The 18,228-nt window shown below is 43.9% G+C and overlaps 1 protein-coding gene across 1 annotated transcript; it reads right to left on the bottom strand.

Moving 5' to 3' along the window:
• Positions 1 to 2,347: 2,347 nt before the first annotated feature.
• stk32a (serine/threonine kinase 32A) lies at positions 2,348 to 16,945 on the bottom strand. Its single transcript, XM_063011363.1, has 11 exons — positions 16,895 to 16,945; positions 16,056 to 16,207; positions 12,486 to 12,659; positions 6,645 to 6,682; positions 5,406 to 5,495; positions 4,885 to 4,988; positions 4,675 to 4,791; positions 4,244 to 4,369; positions 3,560 to 3,688; positions 3,294 to 3,358; positions 2,348 to 2,944 (listed from the first exon to the last, which is right to left on the bottom strand). Exons 2-11 carry the CDS (start codon positions 16,172 to 16,174, stop codon positions 2,833 to 2,835), a joined length of 1,074 nt encoding a protein of 357 aa, XP_062867433.1. The 5' UTR covers positions 16,175 to 16,207; positions 16,895 to 16,945; the 3' UTR covers positions 2,348 to 2,832.
• Positions 16,946 to 18,228: the final 1,283 nt, after the last annotated feature.

Here is an 18,228-nt window from a genome sequence, read left to right as displayed (position 1 = left end):
AATCTATTTTAACAGGGCAGATCATAACAGAAAGGAGAAACAGGATCAACCCATCAAAGATGAGCTCCTTGGTTTTTCTGAATGCCAATCTTCACTAAATACTTACAAATACTGTCACCTGGATTTTCTTTTTGTTTTGCACATTTTTATTTATATTTTGTTGAGTGTGAGTGATGCTTCGTTGATGTTGTGTTGTTTCACTCTAGATGCTTGTTTATTTTGTTTTGTTTATTAGGATTTTAACGTCACGTTTTACACTTTAGTCTTTGGACTGTGGGAGGAAACCGGAGCACCCGGAGGAAACCCACGCGGACACGGGAAAGACATGCAAACTCCACACAGAAAGGACCCGGGCTCTTCACCTGGGGATCGAACCCAGGACCTTCTTGCCGTGAGGCGACAGTGCTAACCACTTAGCCACCATACCGTCCCACTCTAGATGCAAATGTACAAATAATATACACAACTTTTTGTCTAATTGAGATGGGTCTTTGTTTTTGTATTTTATAATTTTATAATTATTGTTGGAGCACTCTGTTCCATGTTGAGTATATAAATAAAGCAATTGAAACAATAAACATTTGATACAATGTTTTTTTACATTAGTAATTCATTTTACATGTAATTTGGTAATAAATTAATTTAAGCAACAAAAAAATCTAAGGAGCCACTTGGGAGCCAAAAGAACCAGCTCTCTAAAAGGAGCCGAAATTCCCATCACTAGTGCAAACTGTCTCTCCATCAGCAGATTCACTTCCCTCAGCTATGCAGCATTAATGAACTTTTCTCCTTATAACGACATCCTGACGGTATTATTTTGATCTGTGTGGCAGCAATACACTTCCGTACGATTCAAATAACAAAAACGCTCGTATTTTCATTTTCTAAAATCAGCATTTCTATCAGTTCAATCAGAAATAAACACACCGGTGCTTCCATGCGCTTATATGCGTAAATTATTTAAACAGTATACATCAAGCACAAGTGTTAAAACAAAGTAATAATAATGTGTTTGTGTTTTTGACGTGGATATATTTGCTCTATCTGCAAAAAAATCTAACAATATGTGGAAGAGATTTTCGTTCTGAACGTTTTATACACAATCAGAACAGGAGACGCGTCATCACCTTATTACAATAGATTTGTGTTTGTTTGTTATTTGAATCGAAACTGAGAACTGAAACCTTTTCATTATTGGGATCTGAAGTGAAGGGTGGGGTTCAGTCCTTATATATCGAGTTTCATTTGATATACTGTATATCACATTTCATTCCATCAGTTTCATTTCATATATATCAGTGTTTGCTGTATATTCACTGTTTGGTTTGCCATACTTGCCATAATATACAGTACCAGTCAAATATTTTCTACATTGTAGATGAATACTGAAGACATTAAAACTATGAAGGAACACGTATGGAATTATGTAGTGAACAAAAAAATTTTAAACAAACCAGAATATGTTTTATATTTTACCAACTCTACCTCTGCACAGCACAACTGATGCTCTCAAACACATTAAAAAAGCAAGAAATTCCAGAAATTAACTCTAGACAAAGCACAAACATTAATTGAAAACCGTTCCAGGTGGCACCTCATGAAACTGATTGAGGAAATGCCAAAAAGTGTGCAAAGCTGTCATCAGAGCAAAAGATGGCTACTTTAAAGAATATAAAATATAAAACATATTCTGCTTTGTTTAACACTTTTTTGTTTACTACATAATTCCATATGTGTTCCTTCATAGTTTTAATGTGTTCATTATTAATCTACAATATTGAAAATAAATAAAAAAATCAAGAAAAACCGCAGGAATGAGAAAGTGTGTCCAAACTTTTGACTGGTACTGTACATATATATAGGGTGAGTCAGAAGGCTTGCCCTGTGTGTGTGTGTGTGTGTGTGTGTGTGTGTACTATATATATATAATATAAAAGTGTCCTGCGACTTTTGACTCACCCTGTAGAGTTGCTAAAACACAAGTGACACTGTCACCAGTCAGTGATTAGAAATTCTAAAATATTTAGGTATAGCATGTCAAAATAGAGACATTTTTTGGAGATGATTCTTCTACAGAGGCGTGACTGTGGAACTGCGTTATGCCTACAGGTTCTTCCAGACTGGCTGCACTGCATTCTACAATGAAGTAAATATCACCTGATTCTGGTAAATCAAAACTCGTTTAGTAGGAAACGGTGATGTGATCGAAACTAACTTATGTGTTTAGATTTGTGAAAAAGACCTGATCAGTAAATCAGGTTGCAGGTCGTTCTTCAACATTTAAACATTTAAAGAACACAGCAGAGAGAATCAGGTACAGGAACAGACAAATAAATATCACTGATTGTTGTTTTTTATTGATTTTTCCATCGGAAGATTCTTTTTCAAACAGAATCCTTTAAAACTGAGATTATTTAAGGTGCAAACAGTCCGTCATTCAAGTAAAAGTTCTACCCAGAAATCCAAAGCATCCAGAGATGCTAATCTCACCCCTCATCAGCACTTTAACCAGTCAGAACTGTTCTGGTTTCTCATCAGGAAAACACGGCTGTTGTTGATGGAACAGGAACAATAAAATGAGGTGTGGTTGATTTGATAAATGTCATGTTCTGGTTGATGTTCTGACGATCATGCTTTGAAGAACCTTCCACACATGAAGGATCTTTATGGCTTGTCTGTAAGAACCCGAGCAGCGTCCTGTCCTGTGGCTCGGTGCTGACGGGAGGAAGCTCGCCTGGTTCTAATCGCCTGCACGCCGTGTGCGCTGTCGATGAGCCTCGCTGATAAACTTCCTCAGAAGGTTTTTTTTCGTGGAGTTGAACCCTGACCGCTCTATAAACCTGCTGCGCTGGTGAGGTTGTTGTTCTGTCCGTCCTCCAGAGCTCGGTTCTCCTCTCTCAGGTTCCTGGTGCTCACTTCAGAGTCTGCTTTAACCTTCCACGACCTTTAAAATAGAAAAAATAATAATGATTCTTGATAATCATAAAAATAATATATATAATATACACTATAAGCAGAAGCCCCCCTTCTAATTATTGAAATCATCAATAAATATTGTGGAACTCACTGATGCCAAAACCTCTGTTTTACATCACACCCAAAATTAATAATAATAATAATAAAAGCAAATATGAAACTCAAAAAGAGCAAAAGAGAATAAGCATGAAATAAAACCTAATATACATATTTAATAGCGGTACCATGTTCACACGTTGTGAATGTCACCAGATAAAAACGTTTTATTTGATATTTGAAGCATTTGGGTTTAATAAATGATAAATAATTCCTCGTACTTTTCTCTGTTGAAGACGATGAAGTCGCGCTGCACACAGTCCAGTCTCTGCTGAAGCTGCCCGTTCTGCAAAACCGCACAGAAAGAGTCTGTAAGGGGGTTTGGCATGTTCTCCTTCTGTATGTGTAGGTATATTCTAGGTACAAGTTCCCATGCAGCAGGCAGAGCTCGCCAGAGAGCACAGGGAAATGTGGGATGTAAGAATGGGGTGTAAAAAAGCCCCCTGTAGTGTGTTAAAGCGGGGCGAGGAGATCAGCTGGACTGTACCTGTGGGGATCCGTCAGATCCGCTCTCCCTCGTCTTCCTCGCTAATCTCTTCTTCTTCTTGTGCAGAGGTTTGGATTCCAGGATCATCTCCTCCAGCTCAAACGTGGGGTCACAGTTCAGCCTGCGCCTCTACAGCCACAAACACAACCAAACCAACCGAAACTATTTAATCCACTTACCGTACTTACATGACTGTGTTTACGGGGGTGTGTCTGAGGGACTGTGTTTACTGAACTGTGTTTGCGGGACTGTGTTTGAGGGACTGTGTTTGCGGGACTGTGTTTACTAGACTGTGTTTGAGGGACTGTGTTTGAGGGACTGTGTTTACTGAACTGTGTTTGCGGGACTGTGTTTGAGGGACTGTGTCTGAGGGACTGTGTTTACTGAACTGTATTTGCGGGACTGTGTTTGAGGGACTGTGTCTGAGGGACTGTGTTTACTGAACTGTGTTTGCGGGACTGTGTTTGAGGGACTGTGTTTGAGTAACTGTGTCTGAGGGACTGTGTTTACTGGACTATTTTAACTATCAATCCAGTCACTGTTAAAGCTTGTACACAGCACCTTGAAATAGCCTGTGTCAATGAGACACAGCACCACTAAACACTGACACTACAGCAGTGTATACACAGTGTGTGTGTGTGTGTGTGTTTGTGTGTGTGTTATGCTAATGTATTTTATACGTACATTAGGGACGAAGCCCGGCGGGACCTGTTTGCTGAGCACAGCGTCCCAGTCGACATCAGTGAGACACTCGGAGTCCTTCAGATCCACCAGAGCACAGAGACGCTTCTGAGCATCGACACACAGCAGCTGCAGCAACACAGTTCAGCACATGAATTACGTCATGGTGTTCGCCATCTAAAAGCATGTACCGTCCCCTTTTCCTGACCCAGGAGAGCTGCAGACTAGCACACGCCCTAGCGGCGTGTAGAGAGAGTCACGCTACGTCCTCCATGAATTATCCACCACTTGTGTGCAGACACCCAGACCAGCCAGCAGAGAGCAGATGTGATATTCGAACCCTGGAGTACTGAGCTAGCGTACTTTACCGCTGCACCACCCAAGTGTCCCAAATGTTGTTGAAAACACGAACGTGGTGAATGATCGTGTTTTACCTTCCTCAGCAGTGACTTGATCTCCAGCGACCAGGCGGCGGGGTAACAGGGATGAACTTTATGAAAGCTCTGCAGGATCTCGGAGGTGGGCGTGGTGGAGCGCATTATATACGGTCTCTGTGTGAACACAACAGCACTGACGTCAGACAGGATCTCCTCATGATCTGAACCACGTAAACACTAAATAAAAGTGGATTCGTGACCTCTGACCTGTCCTCGTAGCAGCTCGTAGGCGGTTATTCCTAGTGACCACCAGTCCACCGCAAACGAGTACCCGGGATGAGTTCCCTCGAATGTCTGGAAAAGTTCTGGAGCTGTTACAGAAAAAACATGAACATGTGAGAGGAATCAGTTCTGAAACGCGAGTCTGTTCGTCTGTGTGTGCAAAAGTATATGGACACCTGATCGGGACCTTTATGTGTGGAGTTTTGTATGTGAGTGTGTGTGAGTGTGTGTGTGAGTGTGTGTGTGAGTGTGTGTGTGAGTGTTGGTTCTAACAGGTTTCTGCAGATTTGTGTTCTTCGACTGTTGTTTACTAAACCTGAGAAATGAAATGTTTACTATGGAAGCTCTTCTGTAAGTCACTCTGGATAAGAACGTCTGCTAAATGCAGAAAATGTAAATGTGTGTGAGACCCACTGAATCTGACCCACTGCAAACCAGACCAGTATACTAAAAGAATGAATGATGGATCACTTGGCTCTGTCAGGGTCTGTGTGATGTGATCGTACCCATGTATGGTTTGGTCCCAGCGATGGATGTGGCCTTCAGATCGTCTTTTACGACAGCAGCGATGTTAAAGTCCGTAAGGTGAACATGACCTGTCGACAACAAACACAACAAGCAATTATCAAAACACAAAACAAAAAACAAACAAAACAAAAACAATCATCAAAACAAAGCAAAGAAAAAAAACTGAAAAAAAAAAAAAAAAACGCTAACAAAAAAACCTCAACCCAAACCATAAAAACAAACACCCCCAAAAAACAAAACAAAACAAACAAAAAACAAAACAAAAATTTTTTTAAACACAAAACAAACAAAAACAAGAAAAACACAAACTAAGACAAAACAAAAATAAGACAAAACTTTAATAAAACAAATCCAAACCAAATAACAAAATAAAACCCAAAACAAAACAAAAAACACAAAACAAAAAAGCAAAACCAAAATTATACAAAAAAAAAACGTAATAAAACAAATCCAAACCAAATCACATTTCATTTAAAACATATTTTTGGTTTGGTACAGTTTCTACACCGATTGCACCAGCTCAGGACTGGAGGAGTACCGATGCGTCCCCACAGTGACGGGGTTCAGTGTACCATCGTGCACCGTCTGTATTTGTGAGCCCGGCTCGAGATTCAAACCCACAGGACTGAGGCAGTGCTGCACTCAGACACTGGAGTTGATGTGCAGGTCAGTCAGTGCTGCAGTGGACGGAGTGTTAATGCTCACTCCACCAAACTCACTGAGGAGTGAAGAATCACCCCCCCCCACCCCCCACCCCCCCACACCCACTCAGCACTTTCACAAGGTTAATGAGGGTATGAGTGTGTGTGTGTGTGTGAGAGAGTGTGTGTGTGTGTGTGTATGTGTGTGTGTGTGAGTGTGTGTGTGTGTGTGAGAGAGAGAGTGTGTGTGTGTGTGTGTGTGTGTGAGTGTGTGTGTGTGTGTGTGTGAGAGAGAGAGAAGAACCCCGCTCTCATCTTTAATGCACGACACACAACATTAGGCGGGAAAATAATTCGGCTCTTTTTCATTGTCCGTTGACTGACCGACCGTCCATCTACAGCTGAGGTCAGATTTTACATACACCCACTCTGTTTACAGATTCTAGTGCCTCCTCCTGAGATTGTGGAGTGTGTCTGTGGGGATTTATGGTGTGTGTGTGTGTGTGTGCTGTGTGGGTGGACAGTACAGTAGATGGACAGTAGTGTGTGTGTGTGTGTGTGTGTGTGTGGACTCACCATGTTCGTCCAGTAGGATGTTATCAGGTTTGATGTCCCTGTCAGAAACACATCACAGTTACTACATTAATAACGACACAGCATGGGAAATGATACACTTTCAGCTTTGCAGCAACAGTTTAGGGAAGGCCCTTTCCTAAAATGCTCTTCTGTACTACTGAACAGGCACAAATCCCCACAGACACACTTCGAAGTCTTGTGAGAAGCTTCTCAGAAGATCGGCTGCTGTTCCAGCTAAAAAGATCACACAGAGTCGCTCTTCAGGTGTTTGAATACTTTTGGCCATGCGGTGTAGATGAACTAGAACAGCGACTGTGAGGCACTGCTTCATATCCTACACAAAAAGGCCCCAAATCCCCACAGATACACTCCAGAATCTTGTGGAAAGCTTTCACTGCAGTGAAGGCTGTTATTGCCATCAGAATTTGTGTAAACACAAAGCATTGTGGGTAGGTGGCGGTTTTTTACAGACAATCAGAAGGTTCTGGGTTCTGTTATCGATCAGTGGTTGATGGAAGCTGAGGGACTGAAAGAGAATACGAGTGGCGTCCACGTTTACCAACACGAGCACTCACAGCTCCCTCCAGGACCTGAAGGAGAACGTCTCCGCCCCCCTGAGGACATTAAGAGCGTCGTTAATATTTCACCCTGCTTAAGAATCCAGCCGGACGTGAGATCAGCAGCAGCAGCAGCTACGACTCGGCCCGATCTACAAAGCCAGAAGTATGTGGACGCCCCTCTGAACTAACTACCGGTCCTGTCTGTGCAGGCAGCTGATCAGGTCGTCACTTCTCCAGAGCGCTGTGGGGTGGCGGTGGTTACCCATCATGCACTGCTCATGAATTATACAGCACGGCACACAATAGCACCACGATACACACACACACACACCCGTGTCCACCTGATACGCTGCTCTTCTCTCGCTCCACTGATCCGACAACCAATTACCTGCTTCTAACGAGCTCATTACATCACCAATCCTGATGGGGTCGATACCTGATACACACCTGACACACACCTGATACACACACACACACACACACACCACAACAGGGAGTCCAGGTCTGGCTGCTCAGGTACTGATACACACCTGACACACACTTCAAAGTCTAATACGAGCTCACGCTCAGGTGTCCGAATACTTTTGGTCGTATTACATAGTCTAACTGTGCAGCAACAGTTTGGGGAAGGTCCTCTTGCATAAAGCGAGGTCAATAAAGACGCACTTCGACACATATAACATGAAGGAACTCTAGTGGAAGGGAGGTGAAGATCTTTGGGATGAATTAGAACTCTGACAGTAAGCCAGACCTTCTCGTTTACATCAATGCTCTTTTGAATGAACAGGCACAAATCCCCACACCCACACCCACTTTAAAGTCGTGTGAGAAGCTCCTCAGAAGAGCGGCTGCTGTTCTAGCTGAATAGATCACACAGCGGTCACTCATGCTCAGGTGTCCAGATACTTTTGACCACATTTCGCACCTCACATCGATCTCCAGCTCTGCGTGTTTCTCAACAATCTGCTGCGTTTTAGAAACACAAACCTGAAGAGCAAACGGGAGACGCTGGCGGCGGTTCCATTCTCACTATTCTGCATAAACTGAGCCTGGAGGAACACACACACACACACACACACACACACACACACACACACACACGGAAACCAGATCTGCCTCCCCTGGTGCTGGTTTCTCCCCGGTGAGGAACAGGAGATGCTCCTGCCAGCTGGGTATCAGTCAAATCTCATTTATTTATTATTTTATTCACACGTACTGAACTATTCCAAACTGTGGCAGAACTAAGAGTTGTGGTGTTCATGCACCACGCTGAGAGCCCAGAACCTCCAGACCCGACTGTTGGGGTGTGATCTACATAAGCAGTTCAGCCCAACCTCCCAAATAAAAAGGTGTAACGGGGGAATAAAAGCGGCGCCCAGATTAACAGAACAACATCCACAGCCAGGATGGAGACGGTGTTCAGAAGAGGGACAGAGCAGAACTGAGAACTGGTGCTGCTCAGCTTTAGAGAAGAGGAAAACACCCCACCAAACTACGTGGATTTACAAGTGGGTACGCTCCAAAACAGGGCGACACTGCTCTTCTTGAAAGTGCCAGGACCTTGATCAGCTTCCCAAGAAAAACAAGCGGAAAACCGGACAGGAGCAAGCCTGGCATCATGGCTCCGGAGCAAAAGCAGATCGCCAACAGAGGAGCCGGCAAGTCTGGGAAGCTGGGCCGTGATAAATAGAAACACGTCCACCTGGAGCGCAAAATTAAGCTGGACCCTGTTCCAGCATGACGTCCACAAATCAAGGACCGTAAAGACATGAAAGATCATACAGATCCCACTGAACACCTGTGGGATGAACTGGAATGTCGATTGTGAGCCTGACCTTCTAATTCACATCATTCAGCATCAGTACATGACCTAAAAAATTCACAATACAGCCGATGGTCAGATGGTCACATACTCACATAGCGGTTAAGATACTGGACTAATAATCAAAAGGTCGCTGGTTCAAGCCCCACCTCTGCCAGGTTGCCACTGATGGGCCCTTGAGCAAGGCCCTTAACCCTTGATTGCTCAGACCGTATACTGTCACAGTGCTGTAAGTCACTTTGGATAAAAGTGTCCGCTAAATGCCAAAAATAAAAATGTGTGTGTGTGGATATATGGACGTAAATCCCCACAGTCGTGTTCCAGACTCTGCTGGATCTGGTGTAAAGTTTAGCAGTGCAGTGATGACCGTATGTTTGCACAAGGAAACAAATGCAAACTCATCCATCTTGCTTCAGCCATCAGCGGCACCTCGGGCCGCGGACATTACCGTCATGATTGTTTGCTAAGCTAATCTCCCCTGACGTGAGCGCTGCTTAGCCATGCTAGCGTATTCGCCCCTCGCGTTTCCCTCTCGGCCCGTCTGCTGTGTTCGGCTTCCATCGCTAATCGAGCAGCAGAATCGTGTTAATGATTAAGAGGAACAAACGGCGGCGGCGTGAAGATTCGGAGGAGCTCGTGCACCCACACGGCTTTCGTCTTTATTTATGATCAATTAATTCTATTTATAACGAATTTTATCAGCGAGAAACGACTCGACAACAGAACGACAAAACGTTTTTCAGCGAGATGCTTCACGTCAGACAAATCTGGAGATCAACCTGGTGAATAAAGAGACAAATGAAAGGAAAGGAGGGTTTGAACCGCCACACCACCACCAGCTTTGATGCCATCGAGTCTACAGTCTCTGGAACGGTGCTAGAAAAATAAAACACGATTCTTCCATCAGATCTCCACAGGATTGATGTGTTGATGGTGCAACATGCAGTGGATGAGGATCATACACCAAGAGAACTACAGCCGGCTGCACAGAGCCCTGATCTCAACCCTGATGAGTATCTTTGGGATGAATTAGGATGCTGAACATGAGCCAGGCCTCCTAACCTCAGATGAAACATCTTTTCAGCTTGAAGCTCCTCACCAGACTTTGAAGTTTGTTCCCGTTCAGCGCTGATTGATCAGTCGTTGTTCCGGTTCATCCCAGAGCTGTTCCCAGACTGGGGCTGAGCTCAGGGCTCTGTGCAGGACGCTGGAGCTTCTTCATGTCTTTATAGAGTGCACTCATGCTACAACAGGACCGGACCTTTCATAAACTGTTGCTGCAAAGTCGGACACGTACACTAAATGATACGGCCAAAAGTATTTGGACACCTGAGCATGAGTGACCCTCTGTGTCTAGAACAAAAGCCGCTCTTCTGAGAAGCTTCTCACAGGATTTTGGAGTGTGTCTGTGGGAATTTGTGCTGGAACAGAAAACGACCTTCCCTAAACTGTTGCCGCAAAATAGGAAGCACGTTACATTTCTACCCACAAAAAGACTCAATTCACTTTTATACAAAGCGACACAACAAAGCGCAACCGTCCATCCGAGTGAGCAAGGGCCTCGCTCAGGGGCCCGACACACTCAGTCTGGCAGTGTTCCAATCACAGATCCAGTATATTACTCGCCCGCCACTGCCGCATCAGTTCTCTTTCAGCACCGGCGCACTCTCACTCCGCTTCATCTGGGTAATGGAATGCAGGCGACACACTTTAGAAATGAGAGACACGAATGCGCCTCGGTTCATATTTTTTTGGCAGGGGCCCAACGTCGCCTCCGCGGGGGGGGGGGGGGGGGGGGGTGGGGGGGGGGCGTTTTTATAATCTCACTGGCAGTTTGATGGATGTTCTGCAGCTGGACTGAGACGTAATCGATACCCTTCAGCTCCGTCCGTCCTCCGGGTTTACATTATCAAGTGTGTACAAGCCGGACGGTAACCAATCAGATTTGAGTTTCAGCACTGCTACCGGTCGGCTGGGCGCCCCTAACAGGCACAATGTGCAGTGCCTGAAAGCACTAGTTCAAGGGTAAGGACCCTGGTTAGTAGCCTGAGGCGCCTGTACAGAAGTGGAGGAACGTGGAGATCGGCGCGTGACTCTACGTGAGTGAGACCGATCCACAGAAGTAGGGACGAATAAGAAGGGGTCAGTGGAGGGTGCAATATACCCCATTGTACACCATTGGGGACTCCAGCAGTGGAAGAGGAAACGGCTACGACTAAACTGATTGGTTCTCCTCTCTGAGAGGCCAATCTGTGCCATCTGTATGCATGTGTGGTCTGAGGTGGGTGGGCATTAAAGTGCCCGATGACCCATTTGAGCTGAGGCTTGCAGTGTGGAGTGCAGCACAGCTCCAGGGTCCTGAAGTTTGATTCTCATGAGTTTGCCAGTCCCACCCTGATCAGAATGAAGGGATTTATTTTGTTGATGTGCATGTGGAGGGTGTGTTTGCCCCTGCTTATCACAACCAGAATAATAAAGAATTCTCTCTGGTGTTTGATCCTCACCTGTATCGCTTCAGGCCACGCCCAGTGATCGTCCCACCTGAGTGTTCACACCTGATCTTGTTTACTTACTTACTCAGCGCATCAATAAACACAAAAATCACTGAGAGCTGCTGCATCCGCTCTGATGTGTATTAATAAACGTAGAGCATCACATACTGCATGTGAACGTGCTGGTGAAATGAAGTCAGGAATAAAAACGGGCGTGGCAGTGATGGTGAAATCGACTGGGATCTGAAAAACCAGTCAGGTAGCACCATAACAAAGCTACAAATGGATGTGAAGCCTGGACACTGAAGAAACAGAGAGAATAAGCGCATCAGAAAACGCATCAGGACGATTATCACCACTGAGCGCGTGGACGAGACGGCCAGAACAGAAATGAGCTCCTGAACCTCATAAAGTACCACGAGTGACGTCACTCTGGGCGTCTGATGAGGCGCCCACACGAGGACACTGAAGGTGATGTTACTGTATGACGGGACTCGACGAGTAAGACCAAGAAGAAGCTGGATTGATGACATCACAAAATGGGTTGCACTGTCAGGGGGATCTGAAAAAGCCCGTCTGTGCAGCCAACCATCACAAAGGCATGACGGCGCAGTGACTAAAGTATGTGGAGTGTTTTTGTGCAGGACACTGGAACTCCTCAACACTTCAAACTTAGTCTTTATGGACCTTACTGTCCCTCAAACACACAGCAGCCTTCCCCAAACTGTTGCTAGCAAACATGATGCATATTATTCCTTGTATATTGTTGTTTTATTTACCTGATAGTGATGAATGTGGCTACAACATCCAACTCAAAAATGAGGCCATACAGTCTATAAATGAATTGCTGCTGTGTGCCAACACTTGAGCATGTTCTCCCATCCTGACTCATCCCAGTCCTCAGGTTCTGATCTTCCGTGGGAGCGGTGTGACCGTATGTATGTGGACAGATGTTCAGGATGTTTACCTGTGGATGATGCGTCTGTTGCGCAGGTAGTTCAGCGCCAGGGCGAGCTCACACACGTACAGTTTGACGGTGCTCTCCGAGAAGTGGACGTTCTGCTGCAGGTGGTAGCGCAGATCTCCTCCCAGGAGCAGGTCCACCACCATGAACATGTCCTCCTCGTCCTGAAACGAGTACCTGACCCCCACAGACAGAGAGAGAATGATGATGATGATGGAATTTTATCAGGATTCTACTGCAGACTAAAACTGCTTCTATTTTGGACCCGGAGGGTGTTTGGGAAGGAAGGGGGGGGGGGGGGGGGGTCCTGATGTACTAATGGACAGCAATTATAAACATTACATTAATTGCTGGACCATCAGTGTTTCCTGTGCTGGTTAATGGACTTCCTGTGTGTGAGAAGCTTTCATGTTCACATGTTCCGTGGTCTCGTTGTTTCTCCTGAGTATTAAACCCAGCCAAAACCCTCCATAAACGTGGACGCAGGGGCTCTGATTTTTATTTAAATGGAAAAACTTAAAGGTTTCTTCTGTTGTTGTGATTCGAGGTTTCAAATTATTCAGATCAATAAAAAAATTAAATAAAACTAATGTTGTTGCTTTTATGAATAGCAGTTTTATTATTATTATTATTATTATTATATATTTTATTATTATTATTATTTATTGTTATTATTATTATTATTATATTATGTATTTTTTATTATTGTTATTTTTACTTTATGTTAGTTATCATTATTATTTTTTATTTTAATTATTATTGTTATTATTATCATTATTATTTTATACTTATTATTATTATTATTAATATTATTATTTATTATTATTATAATTATTATTGTATTATTACTATTGTTATTATTTTTATTATCATTATTTTTATTTTTTATTATTATTATCATTATTATTATTTTATTTTTATTTTTATTCTTTTTTATTATTAATAATTCATTGTCTGTTTTACCACTGCTTTATCCTGGTCAGGGCCGCGGTGGGGTCTGAATCATTGGGCGGAAGGCAGAAAACACCCTGGTCAGCAATTGATCATAGGGCAGATACACACACACACACACACACACACACACTCTGACTGCAGGTTTTTGGACTGTGGGAGAAAACTGGAGCTCCCAGAGGAAACCCATGCAGATGCAAGAAGAATTTTAGTAGTTTCATATACTGACTACACTACATGGTCAAAAGTATTTGGACGCCCCTTCTAAGGATTTATATTGTTCTGCTAACAATTACACAAAACTGACCACAATTAATCTATCTAAATAAAATTAATGTTTTCAGTGTGGCATCGTTAAGACAGCTCATAACATTTAAATAAACTGTGATTTATACTGTGCGTTTATTCTGTGTAATAAAGATCTAACACACACTCGTTATATTTATGTACTTTACGTTTCTGCTTCCAGTTCAGACAGTCGGAGCAAGAGATAAAAAAGCCTCATGAATATTAATGCTAATGCTAACAGTCATCTGAGAAACATGGTTGTGCACTTAGTCCGTCCTACAGAGAGCAGAACTCACAACGTTTACCCTCATTCCTGACCGAGCACAGACTCTCAGACCCCGTCAGGGCCGGCCCGGGGGTGGATCAGACGCCCCGGGTAATTCACATGAATTTGGGCTGGGTCAGAAATATAGATGATCATCATGTCAGGAACTGAACAGAAACGTCGCTCGGATCATTTCTAATGAATTTCTGTTTTATTTCCACAGGTTTGTGGCGTCACCTGGAGATTCGGTAGCGAGGCGACCCGCCCGTCACAATTACTGACCACGAACTAACCCGGTTTCATCCGGCTCAGAGACTACAGGAGCGCTCGGTACACCAGGCAGCCGCGCCTCATCAATATTTCACACATTTTACACAACTGGTGATGAGGAGATGGGAATGGATTCCAGTTTCCATCTGTTTCATCTGTTCAGTCCTCCATGAAGGAGACAAAAGTCATACAGCACGGGGACTAGAACCTACACCATACAGCACAGAGACTAGAACCTACACCATACAGCACGGGGACTAGAACCTACACCATACAGCACAGAGACTAGAACCTACACCATACAGCACGGGGACTAGAACCTACACCATACAGCACAGAGACTAGAACCTACACCATACAGCACGGGGACTAGAACCTACACCATACAGCACGGGGACTAGAACCTACACCATATAGCACGGGGACTAGAACCTACACCATACAGCACAGAGACTAGAACTTACACCATACAGCACAGAGACTAGAACCTACACCATACAGCACAGAGACTAGAACCTACACCATACAGCACAGAGACTAGAACCTACACCATACAGCACAGAGACTAGAACCTACACCATACAGCACGGGGACTAGAACCTACACCATACAGGCAATAGTATAAGCTATAATAAATCAATCATATATTAATGAGTGATCCATGTAACGACATGAAGAAGCTCCAGCGTCCTGCTCAGAGCCCTGACCTCAGCCCCACTGGATGTATAACCAGCTCTTCGTTCCAGTGTCCACATACTTTTGGCCATAAAGTGTTTATATGATGGTGTTTTAGTAACACAATAAGCTTCAAACGTTCTCAAATATACACTATATAGCCAAAAGTATTTGGACACCAGACCGTGAGCTTGTTGGACGCCTCATTTCTAAAACAAACGTGATTGATTTGTTACAGCTGTTAGCAGCTGCTGAAACTGAAGCGTATGAATTTAATTATAAGGGGTGTCCTGATACTCTTGTCCATATTGTGGACCATCTAGTAATCCAGATGTTCCAGTCGTGCTGTGTAATTACGCTGATATTAAACGGGACGGTGTGTGAACAGAGACGGAGGGTAAAATCGATGATAATTAATGGAGGAGCTTCTCACATGAGGTGAGTCTGCTGATCTGGGTCAGACTGAGTGATGGACGGGGGGGTGGATGGACGAACGGGGGGGTGGATGGACGGGGGTGGATGGACGGACGGAGGGTGGATTGATGACTCTTCAGACTTGAACCCAAACAAGAGCAAAAACAACAAACGTTTATCTGATGAAGCGTTTTCTTCTCCTGCTGATACCACAGAACAGATCCTGACTCAACCCACAGTCTCCACGCTGACCTGATCACATCTGGTGATGAAGCACTGGAGCAAATCGGGTGGGTGTGTTCTGTAATCCAGAATTTACCCCAGGGGTGGGCAAAACGAGACGCAGGTAAAAACATGGCAGACGCACCCAAGTGGAACAAAACAAAGCAAAGCCAGAAAACAAGTGAAGTGATGCTGTCGGGTTCTTCAAACGTCCAGCCTGGTCGGGCATTTAACAAACATGACTGGGCGTCTGGGCGTGTGAGGCTGGGACAGCACCTCCAGGCTCCATATTTCAAACATCCAGAACATTAGGATCCAGACCTCCAAACATCCAGATCATTAGGACTTAGACCTTTAACCATCCAGAACATTAGGACCAAGACCTCTGATTAGACCCAGACCTCCAAATATCCAGATCATCAATAAACTTCAAACAAACGTCCGTATTTGTTTATGGTCGGAGCTGATTGGAGACATGCAACACTTACCAGAAATTGACTAAGAACGGATGTTCCAGGTTCTGCATGATCTGCAGCTCTTTGAAAACGTTCCTCACTTCGTTTCGTTCCACACACTTCAGCTTGTTCATGTACTTCATGGCGTACATCTTCTTCGTGTCCTTCTTCTGCACGATGCACACCTGAGCAACGACAGTGCTGTCCATTATCATCATTATTATCTGTATTTATTTTACCCAAACACACGAGACTTTAGAGACACTGGACGCTAAATAACACAATTTAAATGAATAATTCCACAAACTTCAGTGTCAGTTACAGTATACAGACACTAGGTGGTGGTAAAACACAAACCTCTGGATAGAATGTATCTGATATTGTGGAATATATATTCTGTTTATATTCTAGTAACACGCCCTGGACAGGAGTGGCCTCGGTCACCCCCTCCCCGCTGCACCAGCACCACAAGGTATCTAAACCCTGGATCCTAGAGGTAGTGTGTAACTTAAATCTCGGTTCCAACGGCCTCCTTCCATTCAAACAAGCTTACAAACATCTCAAATCCACGCTCTGACTCCCAGCTCTGGACGACCGTGGCGTGATTGAGAATCGAACCCGTGATCTTTAACTGGAAGCTTAAAAGCTTTTATGAGGTGTCAGAACTTTACATTTAACACCACCAGATCAATACTGAGAAAGAGTCGGAATAAAAACCTTATTATCAGACCGAAGAGTCGGATTGATGCGCTCGTAATCACAGTTCATCTCCAGTCTTTTAATTAAACTCTTCTTTTAGGTTCTGATCCGCATCCAGGACTAACGAATTAATCACAAACGTATGGAGTAAAGAAACAAAAACACGGGCTTACCTTTCCGAAACTGCCCTTCCCGATCGCTCGGAGGATCTGGAAGTGGTCGAAGTTGACTAGAAGAGAACGTGAGAGATGTTTAATAAAGGTTTCTGTTCCAGCTTCAGTATAAACAGTGTGGAGAAGTAAAAGCACCAAGTTTAGCAGCAGTCAAACATCTTCTGTCCATATATTTTTGCTCATATGTTGTATGTTACACAGTATATTATACACCGATCAGCCATAACATTAAAACCACCTCCTGGTTTCTACACTCACTGTCCATTTTATCAGCTCCACTTACCATATAGAAGCACTTTGTAGTTCTACAATTACTGACTGTAGTCCATCTGTTTCTCTACATGCTTTGTTACCCCCTTTCATGCTGTTCTTCAATGGTCAGGACCCCCACACTCCTCAGCACTGCAGTGACACTGACATGGTGGTGGTGTGTTAGTGTGTGTTGTGCTGGTATGAGTGGATCAGACACAGCAGCGCTGCTGGAGTTTTTAAACACCGTGTCCACTCACTGTCCACTCTATTAGACACGCCTACCTAGTCGGTCCACCTTGTAGATTTAAAGTCAGAGACGATCGCTGATCTATTGCTGCTGTTTGAGTCGGTCATCTTCTAGACCTTCATCAGTGGTCACAGGACGCTGCCTACGGGGCGCTGTTGACTGGATGTTTTTGGTTGGTGGACGATTCTCAGTCCAGCAGTGACAGTGAGGTGTTTAAAAACTCCAGCAGCGCTGCTGTGTCTGATCCACTCATACCAGCACAACACACACTAACACACCACCACCATGTCAGTGTCACTGCAGTGCTGAGAATCATCCACCACCTAAATAATACCTGCTCTGTGGTGGTCCTGTGGGGGTCCTGACCATTGAAGAACAGCATGAAAGGGGGTAACAAAGCATGCAGAGAAACAGATGGACTACAGTCAGTAATTGTAGAACTACAAAGTGCTTCTATATGGTAAGTGGAGCTGATAACATGGACAGTTAGTGTAGAAACAAGGAGGTGGTCATAAATAAACACATTTTTCTTTCTTTTACTTCTCATCTACCTCATGTGATTTTGCTTGGTCATCTTTTTGCTCAATAGTTGAGGGCTTCATCTATATTTGGCAACCCTGCACCTCTAATCAGCTATAAAGCTCCTGTCAGGAGCCAAAATTTATTTCTCAAAGCTTTTAATTACTGACATAAAGCATCCAAAAAGCCTCCGGTGCATTTTCAGACCAGCTCATTTACACAAACACAATCAGGTGAGTGTTTATAGATTCATAGAGAATTTTATGAGAATTCATATTTGATTTTTTTACGGTAATTAATTACTTTATACTTATTA

This window comes from Trichomycterus rosablanca, chromosome 16 (assembly GCF_030014385.1).
Source record: "Trichomycterus rosablanca isolate fTriRos1 chromosome 16, fTriRos1.hap1, whole genome shotgun sequence".
Classification (NCBI taxonomy): domain Eukaryota; kingdom Metazoa; phylum Chordata; class Actinopteri; order Siluriformes; family Trichomycteridae; genus Trichomycterus; species Trichomycterus rosablanca.
Note: the sequence above shows the minus strand (reverse complement) of the source record. Positions and strands in the feature narration are given on the sequence as shown.

Coding starts and splice junctions, on each gene's coding strand:
- stk32a (XM_063011363.1), bottom strand. CDS start 16,174: ATGTACGCCATGAAGTACATGAACAAGCTGAAGTGTGTGGAACGAAAC. Junction 4,989..5,405: donor TGGGACCAAACCATACATGG/GTACGATCACAT, acceptor TTTCTGTAACAG/CTCCAGAACTTTTCCAGACA. Junction 4,792..4,884: donor ACGAGCTGCTACGAGGACAG/GTCAGAGGTCAC, acceptor GTGTTCACACAG/AGACCGTATATAATGCGCTC.